The following is an 18,352-nucleotide window of genomic DNA, read 5'->3' as shown; positions in this document are numbered from 1 at the left end:
CTCATACCATTGATTTGGCAGGAGATAAGTTTGATGTTCCAGTACTTGATGAATTTTTTCGACTGTGGGTCAGTTTGTTTGCTCACAGTTCACGGGCAAAAGTTGACTGGCGGACAACAACTGGGATTTCAATTAAGTCTCATAGTTGCACAAGGTGGTGGAGCAAATGGGAAGTGCTGCACCAAGTTTTCAATTATTTCGGTGATATTGTCTCATTTTTACGAAATACAGAAGCATCACCTGCAACTACAGTCAAATTACTGCAGTTGTTTTCTGACAGGCAAAAGCATGAGTATCTGCAGCTTGAACTAGCAGTAGTTATTGATGCAGGTGAACCATTTGTCAAGGCTACGTATAGCCTAGAGGGAGACGGGGCTTTGGCATTCAAATGCTATGAAATATATACCAAACTGCTTAGTGCTATAGAATTACAGCACTATCCCAATCTCTCTGCTGTGGCAAAAAGGTTGACAGGCAGTGTGCATTCCTTGCTTGACAGGTTTATGAAGTATGGGAAAGATAGGGTTACACCTGTTGTGAAGTATTTTAAATCTAAATTTTCAAATGAACTGTCTAAGAGTCTATCAATTTTTAAAGCTGCACGAGTCTTTGCTCCATCAAAAGTGAAAGAAGTGGCACCAGATGTTAGCATTGTTAATTCATTATCAGAAATAACCTTTTTGAACAACAAAACAACATTAGACAATCTCAAGTCTGAACTCCCGCAGTACATTGCGGTATCTGCAGATACATCGCCAGAAGTAGATGTCATGTCCTGGTGGGCTGAACATTCACAGGAGTTACCGCACTGGTCATCCGCTGCAATGATGGTTGCTCTTATACAGCCTTCATCAGGTGCTGTTGAAAGAGTATTCTCAATTTTAACAAACACTTTCAATGCACAGCAAGAGAGTTCCCTTCAAGATTATATTGAAGCATCCCTCATGCTGCAATATAACTATTAGTGACACTATCAGTGCATGTAAAAAACAATCAGTAATTATACTAAAACAATATACATGAATGTTATGTACTGTACTTGTAATGTAGCATAATAAGAAATGATGAGCATAATTTTGAGCATAATGGGCTATACTTTTGAGCAGTGCTCAAAAGCATAATGGGCAAATTTTTGAGCATAATAGGCCGGGGCCTACCATGAGCTAGGCACCAAAATTTTGGCTGTCAGTACCATCTTTGCTGAATAATGTTCATGTTAATTTTTGAGAAGGTATACATCCCAGTAGTTGAAAGATTTATGATAGCATTGATGATGTGGTAGCTTGTGGTTTTTATGGCACGATTTTCACCACACCCCAAATTTCAACATGAGTCACATACATATGCGAATGTAGCAAGTATAGTTGGGGTTAAGTTTGGCATAACTATGATTTTTTTTTACATAATTTGCATCCTACTAATGTGGTTTTCAAACCACACCCATTGACAGTAACCATGGTAATGAAATGTACTTATGCTAACAGTCCATTTTTTCAGCTTATTCTAATGACTGGATAGTGACTCTTCAAAGAGCCATATAGTAACTCTAGTCTGACATATATATTTATAGATTTGGTTATCAATCTTGTCAGCATGTAAATTTAGTAAGCCACACCCATGCAGTGACTGGATACTTACTCTTCAAATAACCACATAGTAGCTCTGGTCTGATATCCCATAAAAATGCAGTGCTGGGATTTGACAATTCAATCTTGCCGGTGTGTTTAGTAGACCACACCTATAGACTGGATGGTTACTCTTCAAAAAACCACATAGTATATACCTCTGGTCTGAAAGTAAAAAGAATTTTGCTCTAAAGTAGTTCTTAGGATGGGTATTATTCTGTAATGCTTTGTTGATTTTAGGAGAATGATTTCAGGATGCTGGTTTAAAAGACATTTGCATTGAAGCTTGGCTTGCTGCTGAGGGTTCTATCAATGGTGTTCTTGACAATAAGCAGCACAATTGTGCTGTTAGAGTCCATAAATGTATTTGTGAAACATTAATGAGATTGATGTGGGCACAGTTTCTAATTTTGACAGGAAATGACCAGGAATCCCACTCCGCAGCTGTATTATTTTTTGAACAGGTGAGCAGTGTGGCCAGTGATCTTAACCAGGAAGCTTTAACAAACTGTTCAATAGTCAACTCTTACCCAAATTAATGACAAATGGAATTCCTTTCTTCATCATTTGCATTGTGACCGGATAATGGAGAACCATCAGCTTATTGGATGGCATACATTGACCTGATTGAGAATGTAATTCTTGGACTTTTGCATAGATCGCATGAAGGAAACTGGGATTTGCATCTCAATGCTATAAGAAGTTTAATTCCATGGTGTTTTGCATCTGACAAAGTCAATTATGCCAGATACCTCACTGTGTATTACGATGAAATGTTAGCTCTACCAGAGAGTAAGCCTGAAGTTTATCAAGCATTGCTGGACAGTTTTCAGTTCAATTATCTTGTCTCAACCCTTTGGATGAATGCCAGTTGATCAAGCTACTGAAGTGACTGTGAACAAAGATACTCAGACTCCAGGTACCACTGGATTTAGTTTGAAGCCAGGTGCTGTTCAGCATTTTGCAGAGCATCGAAGTGCCTTCTTGGCACAGATAAGAAACATTGTTGATGGAAACAAAACTAAACTCCAGCATCCTGATTTACAGCAGACAAGAATTCAGAAAGATTCAGAAAGATGCAGAAACAGTTGAAACAGTGTGTGAACTACTTCAAGGTTGGATTAATCCATTTGCAGAGAACCAGGATCTACTGACTATACCAACAGCTAGGAAAGCTCCTAGAGAAGTTGCTTCTGATCTGATGAAGGCACATGATATTGTTATTCAGATTTTAAAGATCAGCATCTAGAAAAAGATCTCCAGTAAAGAAATTTCATGACCCAATAGTATTGAATAAGTTAAAATCTTTCAGTAGTCTGTGCAAAAGAAGCAAGTGAAATCTAGTGGCAGAGTGGCTATATTGATGGGAGAATTATTGTGATGGCTCAAGGGCACAACTTCAAGATGGAAGATATTCTGTCCCATCCCCTTGGACCATTTCCTTGGGCTTTGTCCACACCAGATGGATTGCTTAGAAAAACCAATAAAGCTGCTTTAGCAACATGTCTTCAAAGCAATGTAGCACCAGTTGAGCAGTTACCAGATAATTTTGCATTGAACATAGATGGAATGAGCTTAGTGCAAAAGGGAAAATGTGAGCAATCTACATTTGGTGATGTTGCTACTGCAGTACTGCAAATGGTGCTGAGAGAAGGAAAACACAGCAAGAGAATTGATGTTGTTTTTGACACATACAAAGAAAATTCAATCAAAAACAGCAAGAGGTTGCTGCGAGGTCTGGAAACTGGTCATCAGTTTCACAGCACAGATCGTAAGGCAATGGAGGAATTTCTTGTCAAGAACCACTAACAAAACCAGCTTAATTACCTTTTTAGTAAGTGAATGGAGGAGTATATACACAGCACAGAGAACAATTGGGTGAGAAAGGTTTGTATGCTACCTTTAGTGAGGTTTGTTTCAAAATTGCATCAGAGGAATGCGTGCAAGTACCATGTCTATTATAGTGTAATCAAGAAGAAGCTGATGGATGCCTTTTGCTACATGCTGTTCATGCAGTAAAAGATGGATATCAGGCTATAGTTATCTGCTCAGAAGATACAGATGTTTTCATCATGTTGTTAGCTTTCCATGATGCAATTGGAGTACCCTTATTTCAAAAGAGTGCGGCACAAAAATATGGAAAATAGTTATAGACATCAAAAAAGTTGGTTCTGGTGTGGAAATGTGCCAAGCCCTAATTGGTATGCATGCATTTACTGGGTATGACACTGTCAGTGCTTTTGCTGGTAAAGGTAAGGCTAAAGCTCTGAAGATGCTGACTCACAGCAAGGATTACCAAGATACCTTCATGGAATTGGTGGGATGTGTCAGAGTTAATAAACAAGCTTGGGCATTTCACGTGCAATCTTTATGCTCCTAAGACATCTTCTAATAAAGTCAAAGAGCTAAGGTATCATCTGTTCTGTGCCAAGAAGGGTGAGGTTGAAAGCCATCTGCTTCCACCTTGCAAAGATCACCTAGTTCAGCACGCTCTTCGATCAAATTTTCAGGCTGCCACTTGGTGAAGATGTTTGGAACAGAACACTAGTATTCCAAGTCCTGAAGGCAGGGGATGGAGGATTGAAGTACACTCAACTAGTGATACACTGGATGACTGGTCAACCAGCACCCCAAACTATTTTAGATCAATTGTGCAAAGAAGTGTGAGTTGCCAAGGTGCATTTGTATGACTAATAGGCTCAAGTGCACAGAAATGTGTAGACTGCAGGACTGTGGCAATCAGGCTGATCATGCTGATCATGATGAAGATGTCATAAATGAACTTCAAGATGAACTAGAAGAAGATCATGACTTTTAAAAATAAACAAAAATGTTTTATGTAACTAGTTATATGATTTAGCATAATTTTCATGTCACGTAATTACTGTATCTGCATAACATGACCATAAAAATTAGAAGCTACCACAAATACATTGCTATCATGCATTTTTGTGTTATTGAGATGGATACCTTCTCAAAAAAAAGCAGTGAACTTTATTCAGCTCAGATGGTACCGACTGACCCCTCCAGCTCATGGACTATACAGTGTGATTTGTTTGTAGCTGAATTATCTACAAGGTAACATTTTCTAGCTGATCTCTCTACAGGGTGATTTATCTGTAGCTGAACTCTCTACAAGATAACTTCTTCTAGCTGATCTCTCTACAGGGTGATTTGTTTGTAGCTGAATTCTGTACAGTTGATTTGTTTGCAGCTGAGCTCTTTACAGAATGGTTTCTTTGTAGCTGAACTCTCTACAAGATAACTTCTTCTAGCTGAAGTCTCTACATGGTGGTTTGTTTGTAGCTGAACTCTCTACAAGGTGACTTCTTCTAGCTGATCTTTCTACAAGGTGATTTTTTTGTAGCTGAACTCTCTACAAGGAAACTTCTTCTAGCTGATCTCTCTACAGGGAGATTTGTTTGTAGCTGAACTCTCTACAGGTGGTTTGTTTGCAGATGAACTCTCTACATGATGGTTTCTTTGTAGCTGAACTCTCTATAAGGTAACTTCTTCTTGCTGATCTCTCTACAGGGTGATTTGTTTGTAGCTGAACTATCTACAGGGTGTATGACTTGTTTATAGCTGAATTCTCTTCAGTGTGACTTATAATGTTTTGAATCTCTACAGCTACATATTTGTAGCTGAACTCTCTACAGGGTGGCTTGCTTGTAGCTGAATTGTCTATAAGATTAACTGTTTGTAGCTGAACTCCCTACAGAATAACTTACAATGTCATATAATTCTGTAATGGAGTAAGTTATATACGTAGCTGAATGCGTATATAACTTACTCACTCGTATCTAACTTACTCGCTCGTATCTAACTTACTCGCTCGTATATAACTTGGCCACTCGTATCTCAGAAATGGCTTTAGCGATTTTCTTCAAATTTGGACTGTGGACTCCCCTACTTAGCCGGCACTTCTGTAGCAACTTTGGTTTCAATCGGATAAGGAATCACGGAGCTACAAAGGTGTGAAAATTGCGTTTACTTTCTTCCTGTAAATATGCTCACGTTGTGGCGTGCCGGCTTCTTGGGCCGCACGACACACTACCGTGTGTCTTGATTCCAATACTGAGATATGACATGTTATGTGATAGGGTGTAGTTTGTGCCCACATGCCCTATTTTCGCAGGCCTAGTCACATATTGAATTCTGGTGATAATATTGAAGTATTGCCCAACCCTAGACTGTACTACTTACCAGATTTTCCGGATAAGGGAGTATGAAGAGTGTGTCAGTGATGGGCTGGTGTGGTGCCACCTCTTCTTTTGATGAGGTATATGCGGATTTACTCAGGGGCGTAAGAAGGGGGGTTCCAAGGGGTTCAGGAACCATCCTGTAAAATTTGGACTTCTGCAAGCAGGACCCTAATACACCATTTAGTGTGGCTGGACAAAATGAGTGAGTAATATAGTGTAATGACTCAGTACAACAATAATTGATAAAACTTGCATTCATCTTTCTGGGAAGGATTTACAGAGGTAACACGAGCCCTCTTCAAATTTATTAGATCAAGATACTCTAATAGAGCAGTCACGTATATTCTATAGCTAATAGGACATGCATGTAAATATCCGCATCCATATGTTAAGGAACTTCATTAGTGAAGTTTTTCAGGCATTCTAAAATTAAATGCAAAACTGAGCATGACCTTATACTGCTGTAGCTTTAGTGTGCAGTGTTTAAAGATACCTAAACCAAAACAGCCAAGCTGTAAAAAAAGAGTGTGGCCCCCAAAAAGGCCAGGATGAAAAATATGTGAAATCTAAGGTGGCGGCCAAGAAATGGCTGTGATGATAGGTTAATGGCAAAAATTTTAATTACGGGTGAATTTGCGTTGCTTCCTCCACTAGGATTCTGCATCAAATTCACCTGAATATAGAATTCCAGTAATTTAATACTTGTGCTATGCAAAATCAATTCATGCTAATTATATGAATGCATATTTGTATAGCTATAATGTTTTGATTGTAAGTCAATATATTGTATCAGTTGATTTATTGTTCCTATAGCAACAAGATCATTGTCACTTACAGATTACTATGTGTGTCTCTATGTGCTATGCTGTCTGTTTCCACTAGGTAACTTTATCTAGTACTAGTGTCATCCCAGGGGCACTTATATGCATTATAATTAATGTGCTTCTTGCACAGCCTCCAGAGACCCCTGATTCTGGTAACCCAATACTGCTAGCACTGTTGGAACCCCCCTTCAAGAAATCTTGGCTACGCCCTTGTCACTATTCATAATAATGTTACAAGAGAGTAAACAAGCACCACCAGTCAGTAGTAGGGATACAGCGATTATGCCAACATAATTTTGGGCATAATAGGTATGTGTGAGAATCAGGAATTATGCTAGCACTTTGAGGTGATTATAAAACTTTAACAGTAGGAAAATCTGTAGATTGCACAATTCCATTAAAAAGATCGAGATACTCTAATACAGCAGTCAGAAACTCCAATAGAATGGTCACCGGATATTGTTTACTCTAATAAAGCAGTCGCATTCAAATGAAATACTCTAATACAGCAACCAGCTAAAAAATTCACAACTATTTGAAGCTTAAACATTAATGAAAATGGTCTGATACAGCAATGAACTGGCATTATTTGCCAATTATGGTGGCATAATTTTGGGAATAATGGGCAATTCTCAGAAACATAAAAGATGATATTTTGAGCACTGCTCAAAAGCATAATGCTCAATTTTTGGAGCATAATAGCGTCATGCCTAGTCAGTAGAGATTAATATCCACTAATATATCTGCAGGTGTAGGTGACTTCCCTTGTAAGGCCTTGTTTCCCTACTTTTTTCTATTATTTTTAATTGAACTTAAAATTTCTAATGATATAAATTAAATGTAATGCACATATGTTGAGACAAGATAGCTAGTAGAAAGCTGAGTGCTAGAGGCTGCGTTTTGTTTTTATAATCATATAGATGATTCCATTTACACAGAACCTTCAATGTAACATTTTGTTTAAGGCAGTGACTATTTTTCCAGCAGTCATGTGAATAAAGAAAAGCTTAGACAAAAAAAAACCTAAGAAATTGAAGAAAAAAGTTTACAGTGAGCGAGATTCAAATCTGGGAGTTCTCACTAACTATTCCAGTGCACTACTAATTTAGCCACTGCAATGCTAACTACTCACCTCCTTTAGTTTCAACCTTATATATGTCATTCAAGAAGAAACATATATCATTATAAGAAGAATACCCAGTGAAGAAGAAACCAAAGCTGAACCTGACCCTAACCAACCCTAGTGTTAACCTGATGTTTGCCTGTTAAACGTAATGACTTTCAATGTCTGTATGAAGGTAAGTTTTTGGATGAGTTTGAGGCGAGCTAGGTAAGGGTTGGCCCAGCTTTTCCAGGACGATCGCTTCTCTTGCTCCAACCCTAGGACTCTTGCTTCAACCCCATATAACTTATCTCGAAATCACCCAAAATTTTACCTTCATACAATCAGTATGTTTGATACCCTAGTTATGGGTAACACTACTGGACGAGTAGTGAAAAAAAATGTGTCTGGCTGCTGGACGAATAACCACTGTGTTCATTTAATACATTCACTAATAAAATTTAAATGCAACCAGCTACTCTTCTGAATGAATGTGCATTGTACCTAAATATATAAATGTTTAAACTGTGTGTGTCCATGGTGACAATTCAAAATGAATTGCTTATAGGTGTGTGCTACTACATTCTAAAGTATCTAAATCAATTCAGAGTGTTTATTTTTTCATTTATCATCATCGTCTTCATCATCATCGTCGTTATCGTCATCATCATCATCATCATCATCATCATCATCATCATCATCATCATCATCATCATCATCATCATCATCATCATCATCATCATCATCATCATCATCATCATCATCATCATCATCATCATCATCATCATCATCATCATCATCATCATCATCATCATCATCATCATCTTCATCATCATCATCTTGAACACCATCATTGGCTGTAGTAGATAAAGAATTATGAAGCGGCAGTTAAAGTTATACATACAAGTTATCTGACCCTCATTTGTCCATACTCTCATTTAAAGGTGGAGGCAGCATTGGTATCAATGCCAATACCAGTGGTATCAGTATTGGTAACACAAAGGTACAGATACCATCAGTAGACACTCACCACTTTTATTAAGTCATCTCTAGCCACGTTTACACTAGGGACCCGCCGATTATGCTCATAATTTTACCTATTATGCTATGCTGCACTGCTCAAAAACTTACCTATTATGCTTAAATTTATGCTCAATACTTACCCATTATGCTCAAATTATGCCCAATTATTTATGCCTCAGTTCTCATGCTCTGCTAATAATTTCCAATTTATGGATAAATAATAAGTGGCTGCAGCACAAACTTACTTGTCAAAGTGCATATCACAGAAAAGATCGATATACTCTAATAGCAGTCAGCTATATGATTTTTCTATTAGAGTTACTGACTGTTCTATTAGAGTATATCGATCTTTCTGTGATAGCTATTTTGATAAGCAAGAATTCATACTATTACACAAATATTCTACCTATTATTAGGCATTCCAGTATCCGAGATTTTTTAATAAAAAAATTCTCCGTATATTCCCCAATAGAACCCTGGCACAAAATGACAACTCGTGTTTAACTTGGGATTGCTCCGTCGTCCGAGCTCCAATGAAGATGAAAATCGCTGTGGTGTTTGTCTACACGCTGATCATCATGAAAATCTTAGTTTTATAGTGCGCGTTACATATAAGTAAGTTTTGTGTTGTTTTGTAATCTTTTCAAGCCATGTAATGTATGTGGAATACTTTAAAACTTTAAAAAACGTACTGTCGGGTGGAAGGTAGTCACTGGTGCTTACTTTAAAGTGCGTAGTTACTTCACTCGGGTTAGCGATTTTCAGCTCCAGAGTAATTTTCTGATGGCTGTGTCATCAGCTCAAAAGTATAAACCACTTCAAAGTTGGCATAACAATGCCATAATTGAAACCACAACTCCACCTTAAGTATTGTTGCATCATTGTGACACCTCCACTTTAGTTGTTTACCTTTATAAGTTGTTAACTTGATGTTTTTACTTACTTGAGATAGCCACTTACCTATGGATATACACCATTGTATTGAGAAGTGTGCAGTAGGTGAAACATATTTGCTCACCACAAAGCATACAAAGATTGCTGAGATCCAAGAAGACCTGAAGTTACTCTCATTACATGTACAAACTTGCAGCTAGATGCAACTGCAGTTTCAAGATAGTCCAGGTTACTAGATGGCTTCCTGATTCAATTGTGCCATTTTTCCCTGTAAAATGTATGGGGAGCCCTGGAGAAAAAATGTACCTTTTTTCAGTTTTTAAGCACCGTGCATGCCAAAGTAGCTAATTCCAACCCAACAAACTATATATTTCTGAGATCAGCAATCAATACTCTATCTATTGAGCATATAAAAAGCCTGTTTTTCCAAAATTTAAAAATCGGTCTGGAATGCCTACTATTATGCTAGCATTATGCTCAATGCTTTCAGACACCTATTATGCTCATAATTATGCCAGCATAATCGGCGGGTCCCTAGTTTACACTTTCCAGTAGCAAAAACTTAGTTGGGCTAACAAAGTAATGAAAACAAAGCCTTTGTTACTCTTTCCGAGTACTGCTGCTGTGATTGCTCTGTGTGTATTCTAATATATCAGAGCACATAAATCCTTTGTAATTAAAAGACAGTGCAGTTATTTGTAAAAAGAAAGAAGTTTATGGCTATACTTGCCATGGCTTGTTTTTTCAAGGAAAGGTTTGGTTGCAAGACTACAACAGACATTGTAGAATTACCATCCGCCCACACAATTAATTACCTTATCAATTAGCATATACCTCAAATCAAGCAATTAGTAATCCACAATGATGTTTATCATGTTTAGTTGATAATAAAATGAGTAATTATTTTGAAACTTGGTTGAACTGAGATCATCACTTCTCAATCAAACTGCGATATTTTAATAGCTAGATATGTATCACAACAGTGAAATTTCTATAATAAACTTGTCTATGATTCAATACTTAATATCAGTATTGGAATCGGTATCATGCAGCAGATAATTTCAGTCCAAATACTTGTATTGGAAGTATTGGTAAAAAGTAGTATCGGTCCACCTCTACTTTCATTATCTGAAATTGTAATTGGCTGTTCTACTCAAGTATTTTGAGCACAGGTGTATATTCTATTACAGTATTTAAACAGAGTTATATGGGCTTCAGTTATCCAAACTATTTCCTTATCTGAACACATTTACCTTTGCCAAAGACACATTGGAGTTCAGATAACCGAGGTTCTATTGTACTTAATAAGATTTCCGTTTTATCATAATTACTGTATAAGGTACCATTCTTTCTGTCATCAAGGTTGATTCTATATGATTATAAATTATTGAAAATCTTTCCTGCATGTATTTACACTGTTCATTAGCAATACAATGAACCAAAATTAAATAGACAAAACCAAGCTCCCACACAAATTTTATGACTGGAGGACTGTAACTCAATGAGTATGCTAACAGTTTCACATTTTGACTTGTTATTTCATAATGTAGGATGTTATGGAAATTTTAGGTTAATACTTTAAGTAGTTTAAAATGCGTGGGCGGAACAAATTACAAAACCTGCTTTAAACCAAGCAGGGACAAAAACTGTGTTGTGTTAGCAATGCAACTAATTGTACTTGTTTGTTTTTACTGCAGAACAACGACTGTTCTTGGGTGTGTGGTCCACAATAGAGCGATAATTTATAAAAACGTGCCACCAAAAACCAGACTAACAGATTACTGAATCCTTATAATTTCAACACAAGTGACTAAACAACTAAAATATCTAGGTCCTGTGGAAGTGATTTTTAAAGTTACTGGTTGTATAGATGTTTTATTGAACTTTTAGTAGTTTTTTCGAGTGAAACAAGCTCTCTGAAGGCTTGTATCTGAGTCACTGGAATGAAACATGCCAAAAATGCTTCTACAGGACCTAATAAATTTAATATACAGCATTGCTATGCCCTAGAAATGCCAATAGAGCCTACAGCTTTTGCTGTATTTGGTGGTGGAAAAACATGGTAGTGACAGCTGGAGCTGAGCAATGTACGGGCTGGCTTACTTGTGTTACTACAACAAATTGTAGTGTTCCACCTGCCTCAAACTACACTGTAGCTACATAAAAACATTAAACATGAAGGGATTCACCTTCATTTAAAACTTTTCACACTGCTAGACTGGTGTTATGGGCTTCTCAAAAAGTATCGATAGGCATTCAAAATTTTGAATGATTGCCCGTGACTATAGTGTAACCTTAAGCAAGTTTGTAACCCACTACTGCCAAATTTTGTCAGACTGAGTCCATTCTGAATTTATTAATGGTGAAAGTCAGTAAATTGGATGGCCCCTTTTCAAAAATCCAGTCGCAAAATATTTTGAAGTACATTATATGGCGTAGAACTAGAATAATTGCACATGAGTGAGTGTGTTGTGAATCTGAAGATTACAACACCATGCTACATTACAAACAACTTTACCTTCCTTGCATTCAGTTTCAGTACCAGTCCATTTTGTTCTTCTACCCCACCAAACCAAACACATTCTTTTCATCAGACCTTTTAATTCATAACCATCATCACATGTGAAGGTACACTTGTCTCTTCTAGTAGCAAATCCATCTTCTCCAAAATCACATTCGATCATTCCATTTTCAGGAGCAGTAAGTGGTTTACATGCTCCTAATGAGAATTAGAAAACATGTACCAAATAATCTAAATAATAGTTTGTTTGTACAGTATACACAACTGAGAGACTTACAACATTGATTTGAGAAGCTTATGTGTTTTATACAAATTTACTACTCACTTTTCTGCACTCTATTCCGTACACTCCAGTTATTTTAACTGGTTATTATTAAGCAGTTATTACTGTATTCAGAGGAATTATTTGAAAAATACACTATGCTTGTTAAGCCCATGCACTTAAGTGATTGTGATGGGTTTCTGCTGGGAGAGTATTACTTGTGCCCACCACATTTTTCTAGCGATTTAGTTACCAGTGTTCAGTCTAATAGCTTACTTCAATCAAGGAAAAAACAGTCCTGAAATTCAAGTGCAGCTATCATTAATATAGGCGTTGGCATCTGCTAGACATTAGTGTTGTTCCAGTATCAGCTAGTTATTACAGTTCTAGTTCCAGTTTTGGAATCATAATCTTTACAATTACAGTTCCAGTTCTAGTTCTAGAACCATAACCTTGAGAATTACAGTTCTAGTTCCAGTTCTGGAACCATAACCTTTAGAATCACAGTTCTAGTTCCAGTTCTGGAACTGTAACCTTAAAATTACAGTTCTAGTTCCAGTTCAGGAACCATGACATTTAGAATTATTCTTCAATTTCTAGAACAACACTTACTTTAACTTATTAAGTATTACCAAAAGCCCATAATGAATTATGGACAATATTAAGTTATATACGCTAGTCTTGCCAGGTTTAATTGTTTCAAGGATGTAATTAATACTGTAGTTATCAGCATCAGTACACAAACAACTATAACACTATGTAGGGTGGTACTAAAAGACCTGTAGCTAATTATCAAATGCTGAACAAGACATAACAATGTGACTGAGCCAGCATTGCATTTGATGTTGTCTTCTAATATTATAGCTAATGAGTTGTTTCAAGCAGTTTTTTAGCACATGCATACATGGTTGTAATACATACGGCTTTTATGAAATTATATACTACATTGTGTGTTTTTGTCAGCAGATAAAATTCTGGTCTTGTAAAGAGCTTAAAGTCTCATGGACTTTATCCAAAATTACATCACAGACATAAAAATGGCTGTTGTAGTGTGAGGACGTTTGTAAAATTTTTATGGGCAACTATTGTAAGAAAATTTTTGAACGGCAATATCTCAGCCAAGAAGGAAGATATGGAGCAGGTATGGTTATAAATTAGCTGAAAGAATAGAAATCTAGCATTGTTTTGAAAATCAACCAAAAATTGCTTTTACGCACTCATTGTAATGTCTTGTAGCCATACTTGCTAGTTAGAGTTCAATATCTTCCTTCTTGGCTGAGATATTGCCCTTCAAAATTTTGTTTCCATAGCCACCCATACAAATTTTACGAATGTCCCCACACTACAGTGGCCATATTTATGTCTGTGATGTAATTTTGGATAAGGCTCATTGACAAAAACTGTATGGTTATGACCAATTCCAGTTCCAGTATTAGTTTCAGTACTTAATAAAATTTCTTTATAGTTCTAGTTCTAGTTCCAGTTTTTAGGAAAGCAAAATTATAGTTCTAGTTCCAGTTCCAGTCTTAAGGAAAGCAAAATTATAGTTCCAGTTCTGGAACTGGAATAAAAAGGGCTGAAACTGGAATTATTTTAGTTCCAGTACTAAGAACTGGAACAACACTACTAGACATGTGCCTGGTGAAGTATCAAGTGTACTGTGATGCTTCTGGATTGTTGTTATCATTCTACAAGTACTAGCTTGCAGGAGTGATTTCAACAATATGTGCTTAACAGAAAGTGTTTAGCACAAGTATTCCAAATGTGTTTAACAAGGAATATGCACTTAATAACCATATGTGCCTAATAACTAGAGTTTACAGTAATACATGCATGGGCAAATCAACAGCAAGAAAGACAGAGCAAATGCAAGAAGTATTACCAAATTATTTTTTACTGTGTTCTGAGATGTTGCCAATTCCATGAAATGGACTTCTTTAGTTAGTGGAGTACAATGTATAACTGATAACTCACTCATGGTGGTATTGTGAACCACAGCGATTATGATTTAAATAATAGCATCCTGCCCACTTGAAGCATTTTTCAAAGAGGGACATTGGAGGACTGGTTGGACTGTTTTGAGTGTGTTTCCAACATTAACAAGGGGGATAAAGGTATGTTGTGAATAATCTCGTCTGCATAATCTGCATTTAAACTATTATATTAAAATTTTTAATTTAAAAATGAAGTAAGGATCCAAGTGATGAACAATAAAAGTATTTAAACAAGAGATGAATGATAGTATTGCAGCATAGCTCGGAGGGAAAATCCCCACATTGGCATGTTATGACAATCATTTTTCAAAGTGGGAATTTCCTACTGAGCTTTGCTATTATTCATCTCTTGTTTCACTACTTTAAGGTTGTGGCATCTAAATATGCTGCTCAAGGAAAATGTTGATAGGGAAAATCAATGCTTCAATGTGGTTTCATTGCAATAACAAGAAGACAGTGAGCCTTGGATAAAAGGAAAGACAAGGCGCAGAAGACATAATTATACATGTCGGAGCCCCAAAAGGCACATCCCACTGGTGAGTTTGTTATTGCACCATAAAAATAATGGTGGCTGTGCAATGCTTTGTTTGGCCTATACGTGCTTGCAACTGTGGTCAGTCAGTCATCAGTCAATCTAAAATCCAAGTTTTGGTTTGTTTGTTTTTTAAATTATATATCAGGCTGCTTGTAAGTGTTTTCTTGTTTTAAATGTTGTGTTTGATAGATAATATACACTAAAATTATTCAGTATCGGTGATCATAAGAGTTGTCTAGGATGATCTATAAAGGCATCATTTTAGGTGGAGTGCGTCATTTTGGGGTGTTCCCTACTTAGCATTACTACCGTACTGGTTTACTTATACAATTTAGGAATAAAAATACAACACAGTGAATTATGTGTAAATCTTGCCTCAATATACCTGTACTCCTTCTTTATGTCAGTATTGGAACTAAACTACTATTCTACAACACTACAACTAAAGCAGACCACAGGTCCCAATACTATTTCAATACTACTCCATTTCCTTATGCTAGACAAGCAGCTTCAATACTGACAAAAAGATGGAGTTAGTACATGCAGGCAGTATATATTGATTCAAAAACATGTGAATAATATCTGTGCATAGCTATTAGTCATGTCATACTTGGTGGTACTGTACAAGTGGCATCGGTTCCACTCCAGCTGCCATCATCTTCACATGTCCTGTTCTCACTACCACGTAGTTTATATCCTTCATTGCATTTGAAAGTACACCTGTCACCTTGAAGAAAATTGGTAATAGGAAGCGGTTCAGGAAGTGGTAAAGGAAGAAGTCCACCATCAACTGGAGCAGGGGTTGGTTCAGGACTAGGAGTTGGAAATGCCAGTATGCATTCTATCTTTCCATTATTAGGAGCAGCAAGTGGTGGACATATTGCTGTGAATGGTAGTATGATGGCAACATTACAAGTGATGAGTTATAAGTACATAACTTGATATCTATCTCTAAATTATTGATAAAATTATTATTTTGCTTTTTCATGTAATTCAAATGGTGCGCCGGCTTCTTGGACCACACAACACATACCGTGTGTCTTGATAAACTACAATACTTAAAGTATGTATACTTCAAATCTCTAACATTATATTCATTACCTATTTGACATGCAAATCCAATAAATCCATCTATACATTCACAAGTGAATGAGTTAATTCCATCAATACAGTTACCATCATTCTGACAAGGATTAGGATCACAATTGTCTATAACTGTACAGAGAGTAACATTATAAACAATACAGACTCTTAAACAAAGTATGTAATGATAAACTCTAAGAACAAGTATAAGAAATAATTAGGAATTTTAAACAAGACCAGGGATAACATAGTGCTGCTGCAATAAAAAGTACTGAAACAAGCTAGATTGGAGTGATACGTAATGTACAGATGCTGTAAAACAATAAGAAATAAATACCCCTGCTGTGAATTTTGATTGTAGAATCTCTGTAGCACAGTATATAGGGATATTTGCTTCTTATTGTTTTACCGCAGTATCTGGATATTATGTACTACTCTGATCCAGTACTTTCTATTGCAGCGGTACTACACTGTTCCTACTTAAATTACTTTAGTTTAAAATTCCTAATATTTTTCTTGCATTTGTTTGTGAACTTTTTTTCCTGTCAATTCATTACCATCTCACATAATTTGTAATACAATTCTGCTGTAGTTTTAATTATATTCATGAGTGAGATTGTGATTTGCAACAATCATGAATCTAATAATTATGTTCATAGAAGCAGAAGTGGCTGTCCACTTACATTCCAGCTGCGTTTACCACCGATACACACCAACAACACCAAGGTCTGACATAGTGGCCAGACTAATTAACTTACATGCAAGCTTACACGCAGACTAACTCACAACAATGGTCTACTTTAATACCTACACTTTGTGCATACCATTTTACAAGTAGTCCATTTCCAGTTGGCAGGCAACTAACACAAAACTGGCTGAGAACAGTTCACTGAATCCACATGTATTCCAGTATGTGGAACGTTTGCATAAATTACACAATATAAATTAATACGGAAATGCTACATAATAATAAACTAAAACATTAAGCTATATAAACCAAGTGCGAAGTGGGATGGATATGGAGGGGAGGAGTGGATACAAGGTGAACAGAGAACTTGTAACCACTGGAGGCAAAGTTTTATGATTGAATGAAACCATATTATTATTTCAGTGGGTATGTTTTTCTTGAATGGCTGAGGGGATCATAATACATTCATCTCTGGCAAAAAAACTGTCAGTAGTTTGGTGCAATACGTGCATGCTCGGAGATCAAAACTGTACTGTGCTATGGCTGCTATAGTATATGAAAGAAAAAAAGCAAGACAATAGTGCACATGTCAATATGCCAAAAGTTCAGTGTTAAGTGAATTTGAAGCATTTCTATAAAAGAATTAGGGCCGTAACTGTTACAGCAACCACTTTTCTGCTTTGCTTGACTGAACGCATCAGGCATCATGATCAGTAGAAAATTTTGTTGATAAAATTTTGTATAACTTTTTACTTGACAAAAAAAGTCGATTTGAAGGCACTTTTGGGCTAGATTTTACCTGTCATGTCATCATGAGGGGGAATTTTTTGGATAGTATTTCATCATTCGTCATCCTTATTATACGAGATATGGCATGATATAGGACAAGGTGTAGAAGTACATTTTGTACAACTGGGTAAACAGGTAAACAAAGTAAATATTAGTAAAGCAGGGGCGGATCTAGGATTTATAAAAGTGGGGGGCTAACTCAAGGTACTAATCTCTTGGGTAGAGGTGTGCAAAACACACTTCCCAGCATGTGAAGCATGCTAGAACTAGGGGGTCTGGGGGCATGCCCCACCACAAAAATTTTGAAAAATAGATGCTAAAATACTGCAATTTGGAGACATTTCCACATAAAATTCATACCTGTAGATATTTTATATACTGCCTTTAGATTATAAGTATGGCTCTCTGAAGCATTTTGCTAATGGAAAAGTTTGGGTAGATACAGACAACCAAGTACATGATGCACCCCTCTCACAATTGCATAACACTGAATAGGTGCATGTTAGAATAAGAATGTAGAAAGTGAAAAATTTTGAAATTTGAACAATACAAGATTGAATCTGAGAGCATTTTCAATGGAAATTGTGTACCTGAATTAAGTATTGCCATACATATTAACTACACAAGTAGATGAATGAAGCCCTTTAAACAGACCAATGCACTTCATTGTATGTATAGGTGCAGGCAGATTTGAAAAATTCCATAACAGAACTGACTACATATTTCCAGTGAATGTTCTATTAGAGTAGTTAGCTGATTGCTCTATTAGAGTATCTCGATCTTGTACACCTCCAATGCTGATCCGGG

General features: G+C 36.5%; 1 protein-coding gene across 3 annotated transcripts in view; it reads right to left on the bottom strand.

The window, feature by feature from the left end:
• Positions 1–8,210: 8,210 nt before the first annotated feature.
• LOC136247197 (neurogenic locus Notch protein-like) overlaps positions 8,211–18,352 on the bottom strand; it is a 59,971-nt gene continuing 49,829 nt past the window's right edge. For all 3 annotated transcript variants that reach the window (XM_066038835.1, XM_066038836.1, XM_066038834.1), the window contains 4 exons: positions 16,087–16,200; positions 15,596–15,868; positions 12,192–12,392; positions 8,211–8,613 (listed from right to left, as the gene is read on the bottom strand). In XM_066038835.1, the coding sequence (XP_065894907.1) occupies positions 8,378–8,613; positions 12,192–12,392; positions 15,596–15,868; positions 16,087–16,200 (824 nt within the window). In that variant the 3' untranslated portion in view covers positions 8,211–8,377. The remainder of the gene's footprint in view (positions 8,614–12,191; positions 12,393–15,595; positions 15,869–16,086; positions 16,201–18,352) is intronic.

This window comes from Dysidea avara, chromosome 2, assembly GCF_963678975.1.
Source record: "Dysidea avara chromosome 2, odDysAvar1.4, whole genome shotgun sequence".
NCBI lineage: Eukaryota > Metazoa > Porifera > Demospongiae > Dictyoceratida > Dysideidae > Dysidea > Dysidea avara.
Note: the sequence above shows the minus strand (reverse complement) of the source record. Positions and strands in the feature narration are given on the sequence as shown.